The 22,086-nt window shown below is 35.1% G+C and overlaps 6 protein-coding genes across 7 annotated transcripts; all 6 read left to right on the forward strand.

Moving 5' to 3' along the window:
- The first annotated feature begins 3,154 nt into the window (after positions 1–3,154).
- Positions 3,155–5,361, forward strand: LOC111021086 (uncharacterized). Of its 2 annotated transcripts, XR_015792588.1 has the most exons (3): positions 3,155–3,635; positions 4,235–4,650; positions 4,904–5,361. XR_015792588.1 is itself a non-coding variant. In XM_088126909.1 (2 exons), the coding sequence occupies exons 1-2, from the start codon at positions 3,194–3,196 to the stop codon at positions 4,558–4,560; spliced, it is 768 nt and encodes a 255-aa protein (XP_087983035.1). In that variant the 5' UTR covers positions 3,155–3,193; the 3' UTR covers positions 4,561–4,764. The 2 variants fall into 2 exon arrangements, 1 of the variants encoding a protein (XP_087983035.1); XM_088126909.1 differs by lacking the exon at positions 4,904–5,361 and having other exon boundaries at positions 4,235–4,764.
- Positions 5,359–6,054, forward strand: LOC148209467 (ankyrin repeat-containing protein ITN1-like). Its single transcript, XM_088127988.1, has one exon. It carries the CDS (start codon positions 5,359–5,361, stop codon positions 6,052–6,054), a length of 696 nt encoding a protein of 231 aa, XP_087984114.1.
- A 6,250-nt stretch (positions 6,055–12,304) lies between these two features.
- On the forward strand, positions 12,305–13,745 carry LOC111021084 (uncharacterized). The gene is made up of 2 exons (XM_022297930.2): positions 12,305–12,728; positions 13,261–13,745. The coding sequence occupies exons 1-2, from the start codon at positions 12,305–12,307 to the stop codon at positions 13,743–13,745; spliced, it is 909 nt and encodes a 302-aa protein (XP_022153622.2).
- LOC148209468 (uncharacterized) lies at positions 13,218–14,955 on the forward strand. The gene has a single exon (XM_088128063.1). It carries the CDS (start codon positions 13,803–13,805, stop codon positions 14,928–14,930), a length of 1,128 nt encoding a protein of 375 aa, XP_087984189.1. The 5' UTR covers positions 13,218–13,802; the 3' UTR covers positions 14,931–14,955.
- A 3,410-nt stretch (positions 14,956–18,365) lies between these two features.
- LOC111021110 (uncharacterized) lies at positions 18,366–20,710 on the forward strand. The gene is made up of 2 exons (XM_088127991.1): positions 18,366–18,862; positions 20,017–20,710. The coding sequence occupies exons 1-2, from the start codon at positions 18,424–18,426 to the stop codon at positions 20,472–20,474; spliced, it is 897 nt and encodes a 298-aa protein (XP_087984117.1). The 5' UTR covers positions 18,366–18,423; the 3' UTR covers positions 20,475–20,710.
- LOC148209469 (uncharacterized) lies at positions 20,571–21,449 on the forward strand. Its single transcript, XM_088127996.1, has 2 exons — positions 20,571–21,189; positions 21,298–21,449. The coding sequence occupies exons 1-2, from the start codon at positions 20,571–20,573 to the stop codon at positions 21,447–21,449; spliced, it is 771 nt and encodes a 256-aa protein (XP_087984122.1).
- The last annotated feature ends 637 nt before the right edge of the window (positions 21,450–22,086 follow it).

Consider the following 22,086-nt stretch of genomic DNA (forward strand, 5'->3'; position numbering starts at 1 on the left):
GGCCCACATATTAAATGACAACATTGCACTGCAGGCCCAAACTTAAGTCCAGAAAACCCTACGTTTCGATTTCCCTCTAATTTCCATTTGATATAAATGTGATATACTACTGATATGAGTGTGTGATATACTACTGATATGTATCTATGATATACATACGATATACTATTTATATGAGCGTCTGATATACTATTTATATGAATGTTTGATATACTATTGAAATGATTGTTTGATATACTATTGATGTAATGGTTTGATTTACATTTAATATAATGTTGATTTTAACAGAAGAATGAAATATGGTATTCTTATGCTAAAGTGCAAGAATATTCAAAATTAGAATCAATAGATAACATTCTCAAGATGCTAACACCGAAATAGAAATCTTTAGAAGTGAACCATTTGGATACTTTATGTCATTTAATATTAGAAGATGTCCACTACAGTTATTAGTACATCTAATTCGCCGAACATCTGAAAAGAGCCTACGAGATGCACTGATATTCAATCTAAATGGGAACTTTGTAAGATTTGGATTTAGGGAGTTTAGCTTGATTACATGTTTAAATTGTTTTCATGAATACCTAGTATTGACCAGATTCAGGGGTACATCAAATGTATATCAGGGGTACATTTTATGTATATCGAAGTATATCAAAGGTACATCGAATGTACATTAGATATAGATCGGATGTATATCAGATACATATATACGTCGGATGTATATCAGATATAGATTAGATGTATATCATATATATATTGTATGTATATCAGATACAGATATATATCGGATGTATATCATATATAGATATACATTGGATGTATATCAGATATCATAAGGGTAAAATTAAAATAATAAAAATTCCGAAATAAAAATTCAAATATTTTGCTATATTTGAAAATTTGAAAAACTGGTGACATTCTGTGAAACACATAAAATATTTTTGCTACCCACCACAATTACCCTTATTTTATTTTAACATAACTTTACCTACTTTCTTTTCAAAATTAATTACACAATTTTCAAACCTATTTCTCCAATTTCTAATAGCTCAATTTCACTATGATTTTCAAAAGTCGTTTTTTAGTATTAATTAAGTTATTTGTTCTTCATGTATCACGACAAAATCTTATGGCACCACACCAGTGACGGGATATACACGGTCAGATCTCTCCGATCTCTGCTTGCATCTCACTGCATCTATGATCCTTCTGAGATCTTCGCCAAATTATGGTCATTGCACCGCTTCCAATAAAATGTAAGTTTTTCATTTGGTGTATCCTTCATCGGGGCATAAATACATACGATAAATTACAATTTTGGAGAAATCTTGGATCATCTATTCCTACATTGCCCTTTTTCAGTGGTCATCTGGATTCGCTTGTTGGATATATTTAACCTATCTCTTCCTTCGCATGGATACATCGACAGCTTTTTAAAGGAGGTCTTATCTCCTCTCTTGAAAAATTGTCATAACATCCTTTGGTGTAATGCAGTGGGTTCTTTATTGTGGTCCATTTGGTTGCAAATGAACAACAAACTATTGGCTAATTTCCTCTTAGCTTCACTTTGGTCTTCCAAATCTAACCTCTTTTCTCTCAATTTGAGCGCATTTATTTAACCTCTCCTTATTTCTTCGTATGTTTCTCACATACCTTCTTGAATGAAATAGTTCGATATCTTTAAACAAAATAGTGTTAATTAAATCTAAGTTAATGAGTGATTGTTACGATTATAGTTAATCTATATTAGATTAATTATCTTAAATAAATAATTATCACCCATAGTAAAAGCACATTCATTTTAATTATTTAAATATTTGACTTATTTTCTAAAAATCCTTTATGTTTTGTATTTCTCTATTAATTAGTCAAATATTTATAGTGGTGATAAAGAACAAAATTACTCCAGGTACCCTAAATATTTTCGTTTTCTAAACGGAGTGCATCGGTTTGTTGACTGAGAGAGAGAGAAAGAGGAACGCAATCACCAAGAAAGATCGGCGTATGAAATAGAAATAGGAAATTAGAAAACACCAGGAACCAGCATTATTGGTCATGAATAAATTCAGCCCTCGTGGTTGACTTGTAAGACGGGTACAGTGATTGATGGATTTTGTCTTAATTTTTGTTTCTTTTTACGATTAGTTTCGATTTTATGTGGGTTGAGGAGTTAAATGGTTGTTTATTTATGTCGATTCAGTTTTTCAATATTTAGATGAACGAATACATGTATAATATTGCATCGATTTAGGTTTTTTTCTGTTCATTTTGTTATCTGGTGTTCTTCTTTGTTTCGTTCCCTGTTTTTTCTTCAATTTTTAATTTAGGTTGGAATTGAGGTCCTGCAGGAATTTGATTTGAAATGTTTGAGGTGGTGTGGTGGGAGGTTGAAGATGAAGAAGTATTTCGAGTAAAGTGGGATGGACCTCGAGCGAGGTTGAAGAGATCTGAAACATCGCTCAAGGTTTGGTAAGCCTCTGTCATTTTTTTCGGGTTCAACCTCAGGCAAGGTTGAACCCGAGGTAATTGAAAGAGGCTCAACCTTGAGAAACCTCACTCGAAGTTGAGCCTTTTTTAATTACCTCGGGCTCAACCTCGCCTGAGGTCGAACCCGAGAAAAATGACAGAGACGTAGAAACCTTGAAGTTGCTCAACTTTTTCTATTACCAACTGTTGACTTCGGGCGAAACCTATGAAATCTCGCCTGAGGTTCATCGTTTCTTATGAAACTCGGTCAGAAAATCATCCTTAAAAGAATCATGCTGAAATACGAAACTAAATTTAAAAATGACAACCTGTTTCAAAATAAAATGAAACAAAACAATAAAATTGCTTTTTAAATATAGTCCAATCTTAAGAAGAAATCAAAAGCAGCAAAATTAAGGGCAATGGTTGTTGTGAATTAAATAATTCCAGGACAATGGTTGTTGTGAATTAAATAATTCCAGGACGTGAATTAATATGATCCCGCCAAGATTTTTTCCAGTGATTATGTTTTATAATTAAGGAATTTTGGTCCTTTCATCTTCTCTGACACATCATTAATGTTAAGTTGACACATTTTAAGAGGAGCGAGTCGTTTGTACCTTTCAAAAACTTTTGAAGTTATTTGAGTGAATTTTACCCCATGTATATAAATTAGTTTTCAAGTTGAAAGCTCTGGAAAAAAAAATAGAAAAGAGAGGAAAAAATGGATCCAAGGGTTTTCGAGGCAGTGACAAAGAACAAGGAAAGGCGTTTCAAGAAGCTGGTGGGCAAGAATGGGAGTGAAATAGTGAAGCAGAGATCAGAAGAGACGGGCGACACGGCGCTGCACCTGGCGGTGAGGCACGGCCGCATGGAGTTTGTGAAGGAGATCCTGAGGGTGTGGCCAGAAGCTGCGGTGGTGGAGAATCTGAAGCATGAGACCCCATTCCACGAAGCTTGCAGGGAAGGAGCAGCCCAAATCTTAGAGCTGCTTCTGGAGACGAATCTATGGGCGAGTTACCATAAACATGAGAGCCCCTTGGTGCTGGCCTGCACCCTTGGTCACGTGGATGTTGTCAAAATCCTTTTGAATCAGAGCGGGATCAACCACTCCGACTTCGACCCTGTCGCTGCTTTTCTTGACGCTGCCTATCAAGGACACCTGGGTAATAAATTTCCTAACTTTTCAACTTTTAATTTTCTGTCTGTTGTAATCTTACCAAGATTTGTTGAAAACAACTCTCCAAATTCAAGGCTCCAAATTTTCTTACGAGGAACTGATCAAAACTTTCCCAGACACGTGCTAAAGTAGATTCATATATGTTCTACTTTTTAATTTTTGGAAAAATTGTTGAAACTTTGGAAAACTGTGTTCTCCTCCCCTCCCTTCTCCGGCCTTCGCTTGAATACCCGCGAGAGGTAATGCCACTGGTCTAGAATCCTATGTTTCGACCTTGCTACAGACATGTCAAATAGATTTTTTTAAAAAAGGGAGGATGAACTCTCCATCAATAAAAAAAATTAAGAGTCTGGCGGTTTCAAATTTTATTTATGCTAATTTTTTATTTAAAATATTAATCTATGTTTGTTTAAACTGCATCTGTGAAAAATTAAAGGTAGTATTGAAACTTCCTGGACTACAAGAACAAATAACAAAATTAATTTAAGGATTCTTTTTCTTTTTTTGTAATGTTTTTATTTATTTTTCAATGTTGAACTCCTATCTTGTCAGCATGCGATGTTGTTTAAATGTGGTTGAGTGCAGGCGTGGTTAACGAAATAGTAAGGAAGTTCCCAGTGGTTAGAAAGGCGGACGGGGATGGGTTACCTGGTCTGCACAGGGCTTGTTTAAGCGGCCATTTGGACGTAGTAAGGTTTCTGTTGAGTCATGGTGATGGAATGGCTCGCAAATACACAAACTCTGGGTATACGCCGTTGCACTTGGTTGCCATCAACGGACACACCCACATTCTTCAACTGTTTCTGCAGTATAATCGTTTCTTGTTTGTGGATCGTACGCAACAGGGAGACCCAATTCTTCATCTCACCATCCGGTATAACCAGTTCAATACTTTTCTCCTCTGCGCTTAACACTTCCATGAAGATGAATCATTCATCCATTATGTCGACCGCCATGGGAATACTGTTTTACATGTTGCAGCAGAGTATGGACGAGTAAAGGTTACAAAAATCCTCACCCTTTCTCTGCTATTACATATGTTTAGTCTAGTTTCTAATTATATGTTTCTATTAGAGGAGAGAGTAAATTAAACTTGCATATCTTTATTCATAAAAGACAGGTCTATATATAGACCACCCAACTGTATACAAGCAATTACATATAAAATTAACTAATACATTATATGTAACTAACTAATCTAATAGTTTCTGATCACGTGGTTTATTTTGCCTTTTTTTGAATAAAATGTTGCAGTTTGTAAAATATTTGATCAATAAAATGAGAATGCCGATAAATCGTCAGAACACGGAAGGGCTGACACCTCTAGACATGCTCGACAACCTTGCTTCTACTAACATTAAGAAGTTCCAAATTCTTGAAGACATGTTAAAAAACGCCGGCGGAAAGAGAAAAATACAACTTACGAATTCGACTATTCCAACTAGCAACAAAGGGGAATTGGTTCAGGAATGGGTTCAATCTTTGGATCCAAATTTGTTCGAGGAGGATGGTTTGCAGAAGACTGACTTAAATCATGATGAGAAGGAAGAAGATAAGATTGACCATGAAACTTTGGGGAGCAATAATGTTATCCATGCTAAGATGAAAAAAATGATCAAGAACATAACAAAGACGGGTCTGTGGTTTCAAATACCTTGGAGAGGCAGAAGCATCTTAGCCAAAAGCGGCGGGAAGTGCTAATCAGCAAAATGGACAACTACCGTTTTCGGCTGGAAAAACAACACGATATGTATAAGGAGGCATTGCAAAATGCAAGAAACACAGTTACTTTAGTTGCAGCTTTGATTACTACAATTACGTTTTCTGCAGGCATAAGCCCCCCTGGTGGGATTCACCAAGACGGCCCACTGATTGGAAAAGCAGTATTCGGCAAAACAAAAGACTACAAGATATTCGTAACAAGCAACAGCATCGCAATGGTAAGATCTCTATGTATTATGATCATTTTAGTGAGCATCATCCCTTTCAAAAAAAGACTATTACTGCGACTTCTCAAGATTACCCATAAACTGTTGTGGGTGTCTCTAGCATTCATGGCGACGGCTTTCACATCGGCCACATGGCTCATCTTGCCTCAAGATTATAGGACACATTGGCTTCCGAATGTGATACTGGTGGTGGTGGGAGGGATTATCGGAGCACTATACATTTATTTGGGAGTAGAGTTGGTAAAGCATTGGATTAGGAAGATCAAATTCAAAAGGGAGAGAGTCGGAAAGCCAATTGTTCCGGTCGGCAGTAATTATGACCATCAATCCATAGATGATCTATCGTCTAGTAAAGCTGAGTTAGACATAGAGCGACGTGATGTAAGTAGACTCTATTCATTTTCTACTAATTCCGATGTTGCCAGTTCGAGAGGTCACGGTGGTCACGTATATTAAAGACATGTTTGTGAGTGATTTTAGAGAGAATGATTTAATCATAAATAATTTTGTTAAAATTTTAATAAAGAGTTATTTGAATATTTGGTACCGCTCTTAAAAAGTGACTTTTGATATATTAATGTTTTATTTGGAAAGTGATTTTAGAATAGTCAAGTTATTCAAAATTACCTCCCAAATAATGGTTCTTTTCTTAAAGCGATTGTTGTCCGATTATTTGATAAAAAAATTACCTCCCAAATTATTTACAGGAAATCACTTTGGAGTAATTTTAAATTTTCTTAAAATCATTTCTTCACCATTGTAAAATATCATGATTTTGAAATGGGAGTGATTTTCACCATAAATATGCCCAGAAGCTCTGCAATTCAATGGAAAATACTTTGGACCTATTTTTTAAAAAATTGATAATTTATTAATTTGAAAAAAAAATATTTTTCTATATTAGTTGTCAAATATTTTTTTAGAGGACTGATATTCTCACATAGACCTAAGACAGATTTTGATGGGTTTGTAAAGGTCCTGTTGTTTTGCTCCAGCCAAATAGCCAATTATGCCAGAGTAGAGAACCAAAAGCATTGTTTCACAGAATGTTGCTCTAATTCATAAGCGGGAGGGAGAGATTTTCACTGATGAAGAAGTAAATTTGACCTGGAAGTGCAAGGGCGAGGTTGAAAATCTTCAAGGAGGCGAGACCAGATAGTCGCTGTGAAAAGACAGTAAAGCAGAAGATGGTCCAATGATTCAGCAGCAAATTTGCAGAGAATGAACCAATTCGGGCTGATGTATAAAGATGGTAAACGAACCTGAAGCTTTTCTTATGTATTGAGAGCAAAATGGATGATGCACCAGATATAAAATTCACTTCTTTGGGAGAAGAGTTTTCCAAAGCCTAGAGAAGTGTCTGGGCGGAGAGTGGTGCAGCTGAGAGGTCGAAGGCTAGCTTTCATTGATTTTACCGAAAAGAGACCCTCGTTGGATAGAGACCAGTGAGGGGCATCAAAAGAGGGAGAAGGAAAAGCTATCGAGATATTAGACCACAGTGTAAGTTCTCTGTCTATCACGGGGCGTCCCGGACGAATATTCCAAGAGCCAGAATCCCAAGCATAAAAAACCGATAAACTCTCGCTTGCCTATAGAGCATATAAATGGGGAAAAAACTGTCTCAGAGGAGCGTGTCCAGTCCAAGTTCAGTGCCAAAAGAGAGTGTCCCTGCCATTTCCCACTCTCCACTAGAGTGCCCTAGAAAAAGAATCCTTAAATTTTATGATGTGAAACCATGGGATCTGGAGCTTCAAAATTTGCAGCGGGAGGGGAAGGGTCGAAAGCCTCTGAGGAGTATTTTACAGATATCAGAAGAGCTCATAAAGTGTCTCTTTTCTAGGAGAAAATCTTCGTAACCATTTCGTGAGTAAGGCTGTATTAGTACATCCGACATTGCCAATCTCTAAAACCTCTATGATCTTTTGAAAGGGAGACGATGTCCCAGCAAACTAGGTGTGAACTCCCTTTCCAATATCAATGCCATCCCATAAGATGTCTGTCATCATTTTTCGATTTCGATGGCTGTATTTTTTACTTGTATATACTAAACTATTAGGTTATATACTATATAATTTCATATAATTTATAACACAACAAACTGTCTACAAAATAATACCATTGATGTATGATTTAACATCACAAAATTTATAAGTAAGTTCATGTAAAACAAAACAGTAATGGAATATTATTTGTAGAGTATATGTGCATATACCTAACATAGGCCGACTAGAAATATAATATATACACTCCAAAAAAGATAAGTATCTGGAAAATTAAAAGGTCACCGAACATTTTATAGTTGCCTAAATACAGTAGATCCTCCAAAAATTAGAAATAAGCTGCTGGAAATATTGTGGGTGAAAAAAAAAAAAAAAGAAGCCGCCGGAAAAAATAAACAAATTCATATCGCGGATAAAAAAGGGAACTAAAATTTCCAGCGTAGAAGTACTAAATTAGGTGAGCAACAATAAAAAATCATGTGAAAATTGTTTGGATAAAAATTCCAGCGGGAAATCTTGATATTTCCATGAATATTTTTGTAATTAGTTGAATTATTTGGAAAATAATTGCATGGATAGAGTTTCTATATTGGTTGAATTATTTATTAAAATACAATCATTTAATCATAAACGTAAATATTTGCAAGGAAAGAGTACATTTTAAAATATAATAATAAATATAATCGGATAAATTTACTCAACCCATTAGCTTAAGATTTTGAGTGGTATCAAGATGAACATATGACCTCCCGCTCTGATACCAACTTAATAATAAATAAACCATCACTCAACTCGAAAATTTAAACTAATGGATTGGATAAATTTAATTTATTTATGAATATCTAATAGTGCATGCCGATGATTATTGGGGGTGATTTGGAGGAAAAAAGTCATTTCAAACCTAGAAATCTAGATTTTGTAAATATATAATACATTCGATATTTATGAAATATTGTTTCTCATATGACTCATTAAGTATAATTTCTCAAAATAAAATGTGGTTTTCTTTTTTTCCTGAGTTCTACGAGTATGATATCCACAATTTTTTAAGTACAACAAGGAGGGAGGAGATTTGACCAATTAAGTTATATTATTTTCATTTCTCATAATCGATGTCGTGTAGCTCAATTCTTGTGTTCGACGATAAATTATAAGAAGAGAAAACTCGAATTGATGAAAACTTGTGTTGTATTTATGTATGTGGGTGTTACAATATCTAATGTATAATCTTTGATTAATTCCGTTAAATGTAAACTTTCATTCAAGGGCTTGTGAGTTTGTTCTTGAATCAATGATGTCGATGCCTTCGGCTTGTTGCTTGTCGAAGCAGGATTTTTGAAGTCTTCAGCTTTGAGCTTGTCGAAGACTTTGTCTTGTTGATGAAGTTATTTGCTTGTTGAAGTTCTTCATGAGAAGTTTTTCAGTCGATTTGATGAAGATTTTGAAGTTTGATGGCGTCGTCAAGTATTATTGCTTGGGGAGAGAAGCCTATCGTTTTTGGAGGCTTCGCTTGACTTTAATGATTGTAGACGATTCTAAATGCTTTGAATCTTCAATTCTTCTAGTTTCTTCTCAATGCCTCAAATGAGGGGTGATCATCCCTATTTATAGAGTGTCTTATATGGGCTTGGGCCCCGTCTCTTCATAGATTTTGATCTAATTAATTGATTTCATCGGAGGGTCGTAAGAGAGACACGTGGCATAATTTGATTCATCGATTTTAAAATGAATTTAGGACACGTGTAACTTCATCATTGGTCCTAAATATAATTTTAATTTTGTAACGTGACATTTAGTAATTAGCCAAAATTTATCCTTCAACAGCTTGAGCTAAACAACACGGTGACCATAACAGGATTCAAATTTGAGACCTCAAGATGATACATCAAGGCTCCAAGCACGTTTGCCACTAAGTACCATTCCAATTAGACAAAACTAGATGGATAAATATTTACAACTTGCAAACTTAACGTAATTTGAATAAAATGTTCTAAAAATAACAATTAAGAAAAATATTTACAAATATAGCAAAATTAAAATATAAGTAAAACAATAAGCGTTATGATAAATATATAATTTCTTTTAAAAAAGAATCAATATATAGTTAAATTGATCATAACTGTTAATCATATATATAACTTAATTAGTGATTGTCATGATATAATTAATCAATATTTAGGTTAATTTTTAATTGATGTTAAATGAATGATTATCACATAAACTATTCTAAAAAAAATGATTATCACATAAAGTAAAAACACACTCATTACAATTATTTAAGTTAATCAAAGTTTTTTTAAAAATTTGTGATATCCACAATTAGTTTCTAGAAAAGAGCTATGTTTACAAATATTTTTTAAAAATATATATATAATCATTAAAATTTTGCAAGATAATATTTGCATTTAGGCAAGTATAGTATAGAGGTTTTAATTTTAAAAAAATTATCTTTTCTTAACTTTTTTACCGCATCAAGAAAAAAAGGGGTAAAAAGTGTAAAAGCAGAGGTACAAGAAAAGAGTCCACCTTTTCAACGGTAATTCTTGCTTATGCAAAAATTAATATGATGATTATGTGAACTGAATCTATGTTAATTATTTAATACATACATACAAAACAGAAAATGTCAAAATTTATTCAACATTATACCAAGTTGTACGTCCTCAACTTTCTTTTTATAAATAGGAAAATAATATCTTGTCGCTAAAAAAAAGGAAAATAATATCATGGACTTGGCTTTGGGTTATTTAAGAGAAAAAAAAAACTAATGTGAAAAGATTTGGATTTTCCCCTAAATCTCATTGTTAATAACTCTGTCAAAAACGTATTCTTATTTATAATGATCCTATTTTAATATATCAATTTCTTATTTTCATTTTTTTAATATTATTTGACTACCTAACAAAAAGGGGAAAGTAGTATAATAATGCAATTGGTCATTATATATATATTTTAATATCTTTCTCGACTTTCTTTTCTAATTTCTCGTACTTTTATATAATAAATAAATTTTGTATGAATATCTCTTTTTTTTTTCTTTTAAGTTGAATTCAACCTTGCTATGGAGCACCCCTTAATAATAAAATTCACTATATTTATACAATTCTAAGCACTTTCATATTAATAAAAATGTAGTTATGTAAAATAATAATTTTCTATTTTAACTAACTTTTTATTTTTGATAAACTATTTTAACAAACTACCACTTTAATCAATTCTATTAAATAATTACCAAACGACTCATGTGTCTTTCTTGGGTGGCTTGACCTTCATTCACCAACGACCCATTCAATTTTCTCACTCTCTCTCCCATTTTCATTAAAAATTAGACAAAGAAAAACATGACAACACATAGACCATTACTATTGATTACTAAACCTGCTATCGCTATATACTAATTTATTACTTTGTCGTTAATTAGGTCGTTTAGCCGCCAATCGATATGTGATTGATATTTGATATTCTTAATTAATCTCAAAATGTCTCCAATTTGACTAGTGGACCCAATAATTCCAAGCATTTAACATATAAAATGGCTCTTCTCGAAGGAAACATTCCCATAGAGATTTTAATTAGTATTTTTTTCCTAAAATGTTTCGAATTCACACCATTTTGGTCACAGATAGGTATTTTAAGCAATTGAATTATGTTTACATTGACTCCATAAAATACTTATAGAAAGTTGTCCAATTTAATTAATATGAAACTTTTAAAAGAGTTATATATATAACGACTAAGCATATGCATAATTAACTGGCCTAAGGCACATATGTCCCGTTTAAAAATAAAAGAAAACAAAAAAAAAGGTAACTAATACAAAATAATAATAGGAGTGAACAGCAATTAATCAAAAATCCATGGAATCAAATACATCAAAGTGAACTAAACAATCATATTAAATATTAGGATAAACGAAATTGAAAGAGAAAATTGACCTACCAAAGACTTTTTTGGGTTTGGGATCTGGTTTTTTTTTTTTTATTTCAACAATTTTGAGATATGGGAGATCGAACCTCCGATCCTAAAAAATGAAGTACATGTCAATTGCTATATTGAAAAGATCTATCTATTTGGTTGTGTTAGCCTTTTTTAGTTGAAGTTTCTACCACTTGTTTTGACCATATTTGTCTACACATTGAATTTAATATTTCATTTTTTTTTCAGAAAAAAAAAAATAATTTCATGCACGTAGAACAACCCGTATAAGAAAAAAACGTGGGTGAGCTTCAAAAAACCTAGAAGGATTTAACTCAATTCACATTGAAATCACCCACCATCTCCTTTTAACTATGTTTGGACTTTTGAATCAATTGGTTCATATGCATATTCATGTGTAAAGAACTATATATAATATGACAGTCAAATGGGTTGGTAGCTAGGTTAATTAATTTTTATTTGATTAATCATTAAATCTTTGCGTCTGAATTAACATTATATACTTGTTCATATATCTTTTTTCTTCTCTAACTTCAATTATTTTCACATCTAATCTTGAATTTTGTTTTTCATTTTTCGCTAGCCCAGAACAGAAATAGAAAATTGGAAAACATGAACCATCATTATTGGTCATGTATTCAGCCCTCGTGGGTTGACTTGTAAGACGCGTATCAATGATGGATGGAAAATAACAATAAAAGCCCACTCCCACTTTCCCAGCACAAACATAAATTTGTTGTGAATTATTAGAATTCGCCGGATCGGAAAAAATGGATCCAAGGGTTTTCCAGACAGTGACATGGAACCAGGAAAGATGTTTCAAGAAGGTGGTGGGGGAGAATGTTGAAATTCTGAAGCAGATATCAGAAGAGACGGGCGACACGGCGCTGCACTTGGCGGTGAGGCATGGCCGCGTGGAGTTTGTGAAGGAGATTCTGAGGCTGTGGCCGGAATCTGCGGCGGTGGAGAATCTGAAGAAAGAGACTCCATTCCACGAAGCTTGTAGGGAAGGAGAAGGCGAAATCTTAGTGCTGCTTCTGGAGACGAATCTATTGGCAAGTTCCCATCAAAATCAGAGCCTGTTGTTCATGGCCTGCACTATTGGTCACGTGGAAGTTGTCAAAATCCTTTTGAATTACTCCAACTTCGACCATGCAGCTGCTTTTCTTGAGGCTGCCTCTCAAGGACACCTCGGTAATAAATTTCCAAACTTTTCAACTTTTAATTTTTTGTCTAGAGAGTACATATATAATTTATAAGAAATCTGTTGAAAACAACCCTCCAAATTCAAGGCTCAACCTTGTGATTAACCAATCATATGCTTTCTTACGAGGGATTCAGCAAAACTTACCTCCGGACACAAGTGCTAAAGTTTCATCTGTTTTCTACTTTTTAGTTTCTAGAAGAATTGTTGAAACTTTGGAAAATTAAGACAAAAATTTATCTTGGCAGCATGCGTTCTTGCTGTCAGGGGTTGGAGGTAAGTTGTGGTGGGGGTGGTTTAGTCCTCATTATTGTGTAAAAAAACGTTTTCAAATTATAAGTACATTTTAGGATTTTGTCATCCACATCTCAGTGAATGTTAAATATGGGTGTTGGCAAGTGGATATCATTAAGAAAAAAATTTCTTAGAGACTAAAACATGGGCCGGGGCATGTTGGTTTTTAGTCTCTTTTGTTGTAAAACTGCAGCAAATTTAGTAAAAGGCCGTGATGGTTTGGTGCAGGCGTGGTTAAAGAAATAGTAAGCAAGTTCCCAGTGAGTGCAATGGTGGACGAGGATGGGTTATCTGGTCTGCACAGGGCTTGTTTAAGCGGCCATTGGGACGTAGTCGAGTTTCTGTTGCGTCGTGGTACTGAAATGCCTCGCAAATTCACAAACTCTGGGTATACGCCTTTGCACTTGGTAGCCATCAACGGCCGCACCCACATTCTTCAACTATTTGAGCAGCGTAGTCGTTTCTTGTTTGGGGATCGTACGCAACAGGGAGACCCAATTCTTCATCTCACCGTTCGGTATGACCAATTCCATACTTTTTTCCACTGCGCTCAACTCTTCCAAGAAGATGAATCATTCATCCATTCCGTCGACCGCCATGGGAATACTGTTTTACATGTTGCAGCACAGTGTGGAGGAGTAAAGGTTACAAAAGTCCTCACCTTTCTCTGCTATTACATATATTTAGTCTACTTTCGAATTATATGTTTCTGATCACGTGGTTTTGCCTTTTTGAATAAAATGTTGTAGTTTGTAAAGTTCTTGATCAATATGAGAATGCCAATAAATCGTCAGAACACGGAAGGGCTGACACCCCTTGACATGCTCGACAACCTTGCTGCTACTGACATTGAGAAGTTCCAAATTCTTGAAGATATGTTGAAAAATGCGGGCGGAAAGAGAAAAATAGAACTTACGAATTCTACTGTTCCAACTAGCAACAAAGGGGAATTGGTTCAGGAATGGGTTCATTCTTTGGATCCAAATTTGTTCGAGGAGGATGGTTTGCAGAAGACTGACTTAGATCATAATGAGAAGGAAGAAGATAAGATTGACCATGAAAATTTGGGGAGCAATAATGTTATCCGTGCTAACGATGAACAAGATGATCAAGAAGAGAACAAAGACGAGTATGTGGTTTCAAACAACTTGGAGAGGCAAGAGCATCTTAGCCAAAAGCGGTGGAAAGTGCTAATCAGCAAAATGGATGAGTACCATTCTCGACGGGAAAAGCAACACGATATGTATAAGGAGGCATTGCAAAATGCAAGGAACACGGTTACTTTGGTTGCAGCTTTGATTGCTACAATTACATTTTCTGTGGGCATAAACCCCCCTGGTGGGGTTCACCAAGACGGCCCACTGATTGGAAAAGCAGTATTCGCTAAAACAAAAGGCTACAAGGTATTCATAATAAGTAATACCATCGCAATGATGACATCTCTATGTATTATGATAGTTTTAGTAAGCATCATCCCTTTCAAAAAAAGACTACTGTTGCGGCTTCTTAAGATTACCCATAAACTATTGTGGGTGTCTCTAGCATTTATGACGATGGCTTTCACGTCGGCCACATGGCTCATCTTGCCTCAAGATTATAGGACACATTGGCTTCCAAATGTGATACTGGCAGTGGTGGCAGGGATTATGGGAACACTATTCATTTATTTGGGAGTAGAGTTGGTAAAACATTGGATGAGGAAGCTCAAATGGAGAAGGGAGAGAATCAGGAAACCAATTGTTCCCGTCGACAATAATTCCGACCATCAATCTACGGATGATTTATGGTCTAGTAAAGCTGAGTTAGACATAGAGCGACATGATCTAAATAGGCTCTATTCATTTTCTACTAATTCTGATGTTGCCAGTTCTAGAGGTAGGGGTGGTCATGTATACTAAAGACATATTTGTGAGTGATTTTTGAACGAATGATTTTAGTGACGGTGATTTAATTATAAATAATTTTATAAAAATTTTAACAAAATTATATTTTAATATTTGGTTCTGCCCTGTTAAAAAGTCATTTTGAATTATTAATGTTTTATTTGAAAAGTGATTTTAGAATAATCAAGTTATTCAAAATTACCTCCCAAACAACGGTTCTTTTCTTAAGCGATTGATGGCCAATTATTTGACCAAAAAATTACCTCCAAAATTATTTACAGGAAATCACTTTGGAGTAATTTTAAATTTTTTTGGAGTCATTTCTCCATAGTAAAATATGGCCAGGACCATTTTGAGATGGGAGTGATTTTCAGTGTAAACATGCTCGGAGGCTGTGAAATTAAATGAAAAATATCTAGGACCTATTTTCAGGTGGATCATCATTGAAAAATTGACAACTCCATAATTAAAAAAAAACTATATTTTTGTACTTCTCAATTAATTAACGATGATTTTCTTTTCTGTTTTTTTATGACGTTAACTATGATTAAATGTTTGACAACATTGTCAAACATTTAATCATTGTGTGCTTCTCATCATTGACGACCTAAGCTAGTATTTCATTGTGTGCTTCTCATCATTGACGGACCTAAACTAGTATTTCCTAAATTAAATTTTAGGGAATTTTGTACCTGTAATTTGTAGATAAAATAATTTGATTATTTTCATGTGCAATATATATTATCTATCTAATGAAAATCTAAAGTTGCCAATGTAAACTTTAACAATATGTAGTTGACATAGCTGAGAATTATATTCAAGTAGCAATCCAAAAAAGTCTAGGGTATTTAGATAAGGTTGGGTGCCTTATCTTGTTACTACTATTGACATGGTCCACTTTATAAAAGTTACAAATATTTTAGTCTTAATCGTTCATGTGAAGACATGTGAGTCGGAGTATCATACACAATGACTTTGTATAAGAATGCGTTGTGTTTTGTATTTTCTTATAAGACGTAGAAATTGCAAACATATCACTAGGATTATTATATGCTCATTTAATCTTAACCATAATTGTGTTGTGAACTTCTGAGTATGTATGTGTATTCTTGAATTCACATGGGTGAAGGTCAAAGTGTACGCCCAATAAACCTACTGTTTTGGGAACATATGTTCAATTGGGTAGTTGGGAACATTCTTACACGAGATATATAAAATTTACCGTCACTCAATATTGGAAAGTGAGTGTGTGTACTTCTTCTTATTGAGTGAGTATATAAGTGATTCCCTTAACGTTCTAATCAGGGCTTGGATAATAGAGTATCTGCCTTCTTGATAGCTCAAGAAAGATTAACCTATGATGAGATCATGGAAAGATAATTCATTAGTTCTCCAATGAGACTTAAGGAGCAAGAGATGAGATAATCAAGAACAAAATAGTAATTTCGTACATTTGGGACCAAGGGAAAACGACAATTTCGTCCAACTGAGACCATGAATCACTTTGTGAAGGATAATATGAGTGGTTATAATTATATTTGTGGACATACCTCATCTGCGTGAATGATAATATCAACCTTTGTCTATAGTAGAGTCAGTTTGGGTTAATGGTAAAATTAATTAATTAAAAAGTTTAATCAATCAATTGTTGACCATGGAGCTCATAACCGTAGCTCTATAAGGTCTCCTACTAACTAGCTCATTGACCTATCCGACGATAAGTTGGGAGAAAATTAAATAAGATTAATTATTTAATTTAGAATTAAAGTGTTTAATTTAGCTTAATATAACAAATTAGATTTATTATTAATTTTTTAAAAATAGATTTATTATTAATTAATGAGATATCCCAAATGAGCGAACATATTAATTAAGAAAATAAAAAATGACTATTTAATTTTCCTAATTAATTAGAGAAATAATGTCCTATGGTTTTGGTTCAAAGTCTATGTAAGGAGACTTATAAGTTGAACCCTACGGCATGCTAATACAAGTCTTTTCCTCTCCTCCCTAGTAGCCAAATGAAGAAGGTGGTGTTATTCCTCTTTCTCGAAGCACCAATTTGTTGTAGATCCAAGATAACTAGAAATATCTCATGGAATCGACCAAATCAGTCATCGTAGAATCTGTTTTTGGACATAACTTCGCGACTTTGCTTTTTGTTTCATCTTAAATGTATCAGGATAATTGTCGTATCTATATAGTATGATCACTCTCTTTCCTAACCTAACTAATGTACGACTTTTGCACAATTTACAATCTAACAAAAAATTGACAGGGCATCATTTTAAGTTATTTTTGGATTCCTTTTTTTAGTTATCATTTGTGACGAGGATACGATTGATGCTTGGTAATAGGGGTGTTTATCGGTCGGCCGGGTCGGCTTTTAGGCCGAAATCCCAACCGACCGACATGTTGTCGGTTTCTATTTATGGAAACCGACCGACCATTTAAATAATATATTACCGACCGACCGTCGGTCAGTCGATTTTTGCCCAAACCGACTTTTTTTTAAAATCAGTATGTGAACTACTGAACAGTCTTATTTCTTTTTTTTTTTTTTGCCATTCTTTCGCCAAAACCGCTGTGGGACTAGGTCGCTGCATGGCTTGGGTCGCAACGGGCGACGAAGCGTCACAGAATCACGAGCCTGTTGGGTATGAAATGAAAAGAAAGTAGAAATTCAGAAGAGAGAAGAAGAGAAAAGAGAGAGAATAGAAGAGAAATAATTGACCGTTGGACGATGGGCGACGGGACGTCACGGTGGCGAGGGCGCTGCAACTGAGGAGAGGGAGAGTGGGGGGATTCGGCGGCAGCGTGGCAGTTGCCGGTTGGGAGTGAAGGGATGTGGGGAGAGAGAGACTAGGGAGAGAGAGTGGAAAAGTTAAAAATGAAAAGAAATGAGTGGGGAGGCGGCTGGTCGGAAAAAAAACTAACCCTAATTCTATTATAATATTATATATATATATATAATATAATTTTTGTTTTTAACATATCGGTTGGTCGGTCCGTTTTAAGGGATTTTTTTGGGCCAACCGACCGACTGTCCATCTCTCAAAATCCCAAACCGACCGACCATATACCTTCAAAATCGACCGACGGACCCTATTTCGATCGGTTTCGATTGGCCAGGTAGGTTTTGCCTCTTCTAATGTTCACCCCTACTTGGTAACACCAAGTATTTTTAAAAAGGAAACCCTAAAAAAACAAACATAATTTTTTAAAGCAAAATCATGATCAGGAGCGCGTGGGTTGTTGACCGTGGGAGGGAGAGAGGATCGCGCAAACACCAAGAAAGACTGGCATATGAAATAGAAATAGAAGATTATGTAAAACAAGAACCAGCAATATTGGTTATGTATTCAGCCTCGTGGTTTGACTTGTAAGACGCGTATAATTACTGATGGAAAATAACAATAAAAGCCCACTCCCACTCCCACTCTCCCAGCATAAATTTGTTCAAGTTCAAAGTTCTGACTGCGCCGGAACCGGAGAAAAAAAGAGAAGAATGGATCCAAGGCTTTTCCAGGCAGTGACATGGAACCAGGAAAGGTGTTTCATGAAGTTGGTGGGCGAGAATGCTGAAATTTTGAAGCAGAGATCAAAAGGGACCGGGGACACGGCGCTGCACTTGGCGGTGAGGCACGGCCACGTCAAGTTTGTGAAGGAGATCCTGAGGGTGTGGCCGGAAGCTGCGGCGGTGGAGAATCTGAAGCAGGAGACTCCATTCCACGAAGCTTGTAGGGAGGGAGAAGCCCAAATCTTAATGCTGCTTCTGGAGACGAATCTATTGGCGAGTTCTCATCAAAATGAGAGTCTGTTGTTCGAGGCCTGCACCATGTGTCACGTGAAAGTTGTCAAAATCCTTTTGAATCAGCGCCAGATCCACCACTCCGACTTGGAAGTTGCAGCTGCTTTTCTTGAGGCTGCCTCTCAAGGATTCCTAGGTAATAAATTTATAAACAACTTTTCATATTTTTGTGTCTAGTAGATATATAATCTGTAAGACGTTTGTTGTAATCTAATCAAGATTTGTTGAAAACAACCCTCCAAATTCAAGCCTCAACCTTGTAATTTAACCAATCATCATATGCTTTCTTACGAGGGATTCAGCAAAACTTACCTCCGAGACAAGTGCTAAAGTTTCATCTCTTCTACTTTTCGATTTCTAGAAAAATTATTGAAACTTTGAAAATGTGTATTCTCCTTCCTTCCCTCTCTTCTGTTGAAACTCTTCAACATCTTCGTCCGTATTCCGGCGAGAGACGTCGTAATGCCACTAGTCTAGTATTGATGCCTTAGCACATCAACCGAGAATCCAACATTTCGACCTGGCTACAGAAATGTCAAATAGTTTCAAGAGAAGGAAGAATGAACTCTCCGTCAATAAAGAATTTGTCAAGTTGTTTTAGATTTTATTAAGTCAATTGTTCATATTTTTATAAACACCTATCAAGTCGGTTGTTCATATTTTTATATACACCAGTTGAAAGGTAATATTGAAACTTAAAAAAAAAATGAGAAAATTAATTTAAGGAAATTTTTTGGGTGAATTTAAAAAATAATGCTATTTAAAAGACAAATTAAAAAAATAATGTAGATTTGAAAATAAAATCAAAAGAAATATAAATTAAATAAGAAATTTTAAAATTGAGGTAGGTTTTAAAATTAACAAAAAAAAAAAGTGTGTAGATTTAGTCAAAGTCAAAATAACTGTCACATCATATAGCAATAGACTGCGTTCTACACGATTTCCACATAGAAAATCGCACGCAGCCTACTCGATTCCAAGAAATTGAGTTTACAAATTTTATTTTATTTTTGTAATTTATTTGTTTATTTTTAGATGTTGACTCCTATCTTGGGAGCATGCGAGGGGTAGGAGTTAAATTTTGGTGTGGCTGATTTAGTCCTCATTATGATATAAACAAGGTTTTCTATTAACTATTGTAATTACATTTTAACATTTTGTCATCCACATCTCAGTGAATGTAGAATAAAAAATTTCTTAGAGATTAAAACATGGGCTGGGGCATGTTGTTTTAGGCTCTTTTGTTGTTAAAGTGCAGCAAATTTAGTAAAAGGTGATGGTTTGGTGCAGGCGTGGTTAAAGAAATATCAAGAAAGTTCTCAGTGGGTGCAATGGTGGACGAGGATGGCTTATCTGGTCTGCACAGGGCTTGTTTAAACGGCCATTTGGACGTAGTAAGGTTTCTGTTGAATCGTGGTGATGGAATGCCTCGCAAATACACAAACTCTGGGTATACGCCCTTGCACTTGGTTGCCATCAACGGACACACCCACATTCTTCAACTATTTGAGCAGCATAGTCGTTTCTTGTTTGGGGATCGTACGCAACATGGAGACCCAATTCTTCATCTCACCATTCAGTATAACCACTTCAATACTTTTTTCCACTGCGCTCAACTCTTCAATGAAGATGAATCATTCATCCATTCTGTTGACCGCCATGGGAATACTGTTTTACATGTTGCAGTACAGTGTGCACAAGTAAAGGTTACAAAAATCCTCACCTTTCTCTGCTATTATTTATACTGAGTCTAATTTCTAATATGTACTTTCTGACGTGGTTTTAATTTGGCATTTTTGAATAAAATGTTGCAGTTTGTAAAATACTTGATCAATAAAATGAGAATGCCGATAAATTGTCGGAACACGGAAGGGCTGACACCCCTTGACATGCTCTTTGCTGCTAGTAGGTGTCCTTTTAGTTTCCCAATTCTTGAAGACATGTTAAAGAACGCTGGCGGAAAGAGAGAAATAGAATTGATGGATTCGACTATTCCAAATAGCGAAAAGGGGGAATTGATTGAGGAATGGGTTCATTCTTTGGATTCAAATTTGTTCGAGGAGGATGGTTTGCAGAAGATTGACAATGAAAATTTGGGGAGCAATAATGTTATCCATGCTAACGACAAACAAGCTGATCAAGAAGAGAACAAAAATTGGTCTATGGTTCCGTACAACTTGGAGAGGCAAAAGCATCTTAGCCAAAAGCGGCGGGAAGTGCTAATCAGCAAAATGGATACCTACCGTTCTCGAAGGGAAAAGCAACACGATATGCATAAGGAGGCACTGCAAAATGCAAGAAACACAGTTACTTTAGTTGCAGCTTTAATTGCTACAATTACGTTTTCTGCAAGCATAAACCCCCCTGGTGGGGTTCACCAAGATGGACCACTGATTGGAAAAGCAATATTTGCCAAAACAAAAGGTTACAAGATATTTATCACAAGCAACAGCATCGCAATGGGTACATCTCTATGTATTATGATTCTTTTAGTGAGCATAATCCCTTTCAAAAAAAGACTACTGTTGCGGCTTCTTAAGATTACTCATAAACTGTTGTGGGTGTCTCTAGCGTTCATGGCGACAACTTTCACGTCAGCCACGTGGCTCACTTTACCTCAAGATTATAGGACACATTGGCTTCCCAATGTGATACTAGCAATGGTGGGTGGGATTATGGGAACACTATTCATTTATTTGGGAGTAGAGTTGGTAAAGCATTGAATGAGGAAGCTCAAGTGGAGAAGGGAGAGAGTTAGGAAGCGAATTGTTCCGGTCGGCAGTAATTCTGACTATCAATCCACATATGATCTATCGTCTATTAAAGCTAAGTTAGACACAGAACGACGTGATCTAAGTAGGCTCTATTCATTTTCTACTAATTCCGATGTTGCCAGCTCCAGAGGTCAAGGTGGTCACGTATATTAAAAACATGTACTTTGTGAGTGATTTATGAACCAGTGATTTTAGCGAGAGTGATTTAATTATAAATAGTTTTGTAAAAATTTTAATAAAAAGTTATTTTAATATTTATTATTTTTAATTTTCTTGAAGTCATTTCTTCACCGTTGTAAAATATCACCATTTTGAAATGGAAGCGATTTTCTTCCTAAACGTGATCTAAAAGTGTGATTTTCACCATAAAATAATTTATAGGAAAAGACCATTTACTATGGAGCAAAGCAAGGGATTGAGTTGCAAACGTTTCGAATTAAATAAGAATAAACCCGCGTTGAAAACGCCTTCTTAATTACGAAGAAATCATCTTTATATTGGTTTCGCTCTTGTGTTAGTATGAATATGAATTAGATTCTATTTGTCTTCTTTATTCTCGTCTGAACCGGGTTGTTGGCGTGTTGAA

This window comes from Momordica charantia (genome assembly GCF_013281855.1).
Source record: "Momordica charantia cultivar OHB3-1 chromosome 8 unlocalized genomic scaffold, Mcharantia_2.0 BLBB01000008.1, whole genome shotgun sequence".
Lineage (NCBI taxonomy): Eukaryota > Viridiplantae > Streptophyta > Magnoliopsida > Cucurbitales > Cucurbitaceae > Momordica > Momordica charantia.